The following is a 4,545-nucleotide window of genomic DNA, read 5'->3' as shown; positions in this document are numbered from 1 at the left end:
CAGAGAGTCCAGAGATGGAAAATTATGTTTAATACACAGCAGGCAAGGGCTGAACAAATTGCTGGTCAGAAATAGTCCTAAGAGATAGACCTGCACCAGAGAGCAAGATCACAGCGGGAGAATGGAACCAATGTGAGGGTCAGAGATATCCCACGTAAAACAGTGTCTGGACTAAGAAATCATGGACTACAGAAACCCAGAGAGGCTGGGCACCCCATCTCCAAACGGAAATAGGTTTGGATGTCCACGGTAATCCAAGCACTTAACAGGCAGAGACAGGAGGATCAGCACTCGTTCAAGTGAGGCATTTATCGTAAGATTTTTGCCTCAAAACAAATGTTTTAAAATAAAAAAACAAAGAGCTGAATACCACGGTGCCCCCTGCACCCAGCACCCTGCCGCCAAGTCCAACATCTGGCTACGTTCAGCACCCTCCCCTCTATGCTCAGCACCGGGTTCTCTGCCTCCTGCCCCAAAGCCTAGCACCCTACCCTCTGCATCCAATCCCTGCGCCTTGTTCTTTGAACCCAGTTGTCAGAGCCCACCCACTGAACTCTGCACCCATAGGCCCTTCTCTGCCCAAAGCGCCCTGTCCTCTGCGGCCAGAGCCACACGCCCTTGCCTCTGTTTCCTCCGCCCAGCATCTGTGCTCCACCAAGTGCCCATCCCGGAAACCCTCTGTGGCCCAACTCAGACCACGCCCCCAGTCTCACTTTTCCCTCTGCATCACTGGCTCTGCCCTCGTCTGTTCTTGGAGTCTTTCGTTCCACTCAGGATCCACTTCTGGATCCGTCCCTGCCCAGTTCCTCTCACCGATTCCACCCATTCTTAAGCGTCCAGGTTCGCTTTAGCTTCCGGGACGGGAAGAGTGGCGCGGTGCTGGTGTCCGAGGTAAGCTTGCAGCTTCTACAGTCTGGCGCAAAGTCGCCTGGGGGGGTTGTCGCCCACCCGCGGAGCCGCCCGCTCTGTAATCTGGTCTGACTAGCAGGACAGAAGAATATTCCTTTGGCGGTTTCCTAGCGAGATTGCTCTAAAGAGTGACCTTGCATGTCCGTCCTTCACCGAGTCCTGAAGGGTAAGTGACACACTTTGTCCAAGCACCGATTGCTAGTTAGCGGAGCGCCGCAGATGCATAATTAGTTATCACCTGTGTGGATTTCTTAGCAATCGTTCGCCAAGTTGAGAAAGGTGGCTCAAAAGTCTAAACCTACACTCCATTTTAATAAATTTTGTACCACTCTGTGGGAAGTCGCTTTAAATGAGTCTTTCCAGGGCATTTTAAAACATCCTTCTTTTCTCCTGGGAATGACCCTTGTCAAATTCAAATAAAATATAGATTTTCCTCCTCCTCCTCCTCCTCCTCCTCCTCCTCCTCCTCCTCCTCCTTTTCCTCCTCCTCCTCCTCCTCTTCCTCCTTATTTCTTCTTCTAAGGAAAAAAAGTCTGAAATCCGTAGATAGGTTTTATTTAGGAATCAGTTGAAGCTAAACTGTTGAGACAGCAGAGAGAAAATATAAATAACTATGGCATTTTGCTTTGTAGGATTTGGGACAAGTCAGCAATCCTACTGAAGAAATGAAGGGCAAGGAACAAATAGAAACCACTTGTTTGTAGTCTCCTGCAGGTCTTCAGGTTAGCCGTGGCTCAGGGGGATTTGGGCAGACCAATGCTGAGAGCCAGTAAGCAGGACTCTGAAAATTCAAGGAACCAAGGCAACGAAGTAAAGCTAAGACTCTATGCACTGTATAAGCCGTGTAAGCCTGAGATCTGACATTGTTTAAAAAAAAATTATGTGAGCTGGAGAGACAGCTCAGCAGTAAGAGCACTTACTGCTCCTCTAAAAGGATCCAGGTTTGGTTCTCAGCATCCCCTACTCAGAGCTGTCTCTAACTCTAGTTGCAGACCTCTGTGGTCACAAGGCATGCCCCTGTATACATACATACATACATACATACATACATACATATATACATACATACATACATACATATCCTAACATGCAGCTAGAATGTTTGGGTTGCATGACTGACCCATTTTGAGGTGCATGTATGCAGGCTTTGGTTTGTTTTGCTCTTTATGTTAGAATTAGGCCTTGAAATACTGTTAAAGCACAGGGTAGCCCTGAGTATCTCTCCTAAATAAGGAAATATAAAAACTTTAATGGTCAGATGTTTGGTCCTTTGCTTGATTCCCCTATGATTAGAATAAATCCACAGAAAAGATATTTTGGGACAACTGGAGAAAGTTGAATATGGAATGGATTGTAGCAACTATCATTTAGTTGTTAAATAAGAGCAGTTGTGGAGGTTTTTGTTAATGGCGCCATTGGCTACACCATAAAGTGTTTGTGCTTTAAGAAATGCATAGTAAGTATTCAAAGCTGAAATACAGTGGTGTGGGGGATGTTTTAGATTTCTTGCCATAAGCACAAAAGAAAGAAGACAAGTACATGTTCATGTAAGTATGAACCTTTATCAATTTTAATGTTCCCTTATCAATTTTAATAAGTTTCAATTGGATTGATTGCCTGTTGTAACTCACCTCTTTTGTGAATGTTTGGAAACTGTTATAATATTGAGGAAGTTGTAATGTTAGAGATGTCCTTGGCATTTATCTGCTACCCTGAACTCCTGTATCATTGTTTAATTCTCTATTAGACAACTGGCATGGCCCTCTGTCACAAGCGTGTACAGTCAAGAACTTTGCCCTCAGCTGCTAGGAGGTATTCTCTAACCAGTGACTCACCCTGCTTGCCAGGAACCTTTATATGAAAGAAGAGTCTAGCTGTGGATTTCAGGCCAGGGTGGTATTAGGTTAGGCAAGTTTGCCTGTATGTTAGAGTCCTGGCAAAACCTGGACACTGAACCCATAAAGAGCTTCTTTGTTGGCAAGTCTCTGTGCATGCTATCATGTACCCGTCAGTCTAGGAACTCCTGGGGAGAGGACAATAGAAGACACACTGGCTCTTCCTCTGAACTCTATCCTATGAGCTTTTGACCTGGGCTTATTTAGGTTATCTGTAACTGTGAAGACCACAGCCTGCAGGGCTACCCATGAACCTTTCTTGCAGATTATTAAACTGAGGTGATGGTGAGGATGCCCCCTCTCCCCCACGCACTCGCCAGCCTTGCATTCGCACCAGAAGGGAAGACAGTTGGAAGGGAAAGACAAGACAGACAAGACCAGGGCCTTGGTTCACTGTGAAATCCCAGGTCATCCATTCTAGGGCAACATCGTGCAAAGTCAGAGCCTCCAGCTCCTGTGGTTTGAAAAGCCTCCTGTGTCCTCTGTTAGCTAACTCTATCACAAAATCGAAGCCAGCCCTTGGTGGTCCACACTTTTAATCTCAGATATCAGGAGACAGAGGGAGGTGGATCTCCGTAAGTTCCAGGCCCGCCAGGTCTACATCCAGTTTCAGGATAGCCAGGGCTACACAGAGAAACCCTGTCTCCAAAAACCATTTTTAAAATTTAAACTGTTTGAAAATTATTTCTAAAAAGTAACTGAGTGAGGTGTTTCATTCATCGCAGGATACTCACCCCACCTACCCTCTAATAAAATTAGTTTCCTTTTTATTTCCTGACGTGACCCTCAGACGAACTTCCTGAGGACCAGGAACTGTACGACCCCATCCCTACCTGCAGCAATTACAGCCCTGTGGAGCACTTAGGAGTTTATCACTAAATTTCTGGGTCTGTCCCCATAGATTTCAAGACACAGTACAGACTTCCAGATGTCCCTTGACTTTTGAAAACTGACTCAGTACTCTTACTTCCTATGAAAGCTGTGATCACAGATTCAAACTTGTTGAACCTTGGGGTTTTTAGAGTCATTCTCTCAAAGGTTTTCTCTTGCATATTGTATATTATCATCCCTGTGCCCTCTCCAGGCCACAGGAGGACCCTGTAATATGCCTAAGCCATGTGTGTTTGACTTTGTCAATAAGGCCAAATGGGATGCATGGAGTACCCTGGGCAGCCTACCCAAGGTAAGTTTGTTTACTGTTATTAACTAGACTCTTATTTACTGAAAGTCACTAGAAGCTTTTTAGCAAATCTCTTATCAGTGACCTTGAAATGTTTTGACCCCCCCCAATCAATATTAATATTGTAGCCTAAATTGGCCTTGAACTCAACAGTCCTCCTGCCTCAACCTCCCAGTGACTGGAATTACACATAGGGGTCACCTCTCCCATTACTACTGAAGTTGTAATGTTCCTTTATTGAATCAGTACCCCTGCTCTTGGTTGCACAGTGGTTTTTATTTGCATAGCATGCTTCTCAAATTGCTTATTATGAAGGCTGAGGACTTTGTCATCTATTTCTCAGAAAACTATCAGGCAGAACCATGTGGATCTTGTATTCAGTTTGAGTTCCTCATCTGAAGCCTCGAACCAGGGAAAGCATGGAGTTGATGAGAAAGCCCAGGATTCTAAAGGCATCCTGGTAACTTCTGAAGATGGCATCACGAAGATCACGTTCAATCGGCCCACCAAAAAGAACGCCATAACCTTCCAGGTGATGCTCCTGCCCAGGGACTGGACACA

General features: G+C 45.4%; 1 protein-coding gene across 1 annotated transcript in view; it reads left to right on the top strand.

Annotated features, from left to right (window-relative positions):
- Positions 1 to 658: 658 nt before the first annotated feature.
- The window catches only part of LOC116081498 (enoyl-CoA delta isomerase 3, peroxisomal-like), an 18,901-nt gene continuing 15,014 nt past the window's right edge, over positions 659 to 4,545 (top strand). The window contains exons 1-3 of the mRNA XM_031358089.1: positions 659 to 891; positions 3,889 to 3,987; positions 4,328 to 4,516. Coding sequence (XP_031213949.1) covers positions 3,910 to 3,987; positions 4,328 to 4,516 — 267 coding nt within the window. The 5' untranslated portion in view covers positions 659 to 891; positions 3,889 to 3,909. The remainder of the gene's footprint in view (positions 892 to 3,888; positions 3,988 to 4,327; positions 4,517 to 4,545) is intronic.

The sequence above is a fragment of the Mastomys coucha genome, unplaced genomic scaffold, assembly GCF_008632895.1.
Source record: "Mastomys coucha isolate ucsf_1 unplaced genomic scaffold, UCSF_Mcou_1 pScaffold7, whole genome shotgun sequence".
In the NCBI taxonomy this organism is placed as follows: Eukaryota; Metazoa; Chordata; class Mammalia; order Rodentia; family Muridae; genus Mastomys; species Mastomys coucha.
The sequence above is the reverse complement of the archived record's forward strand: the minus strand, read 5'-3'. Positions and strand labels throughout refer to the sequence as shown.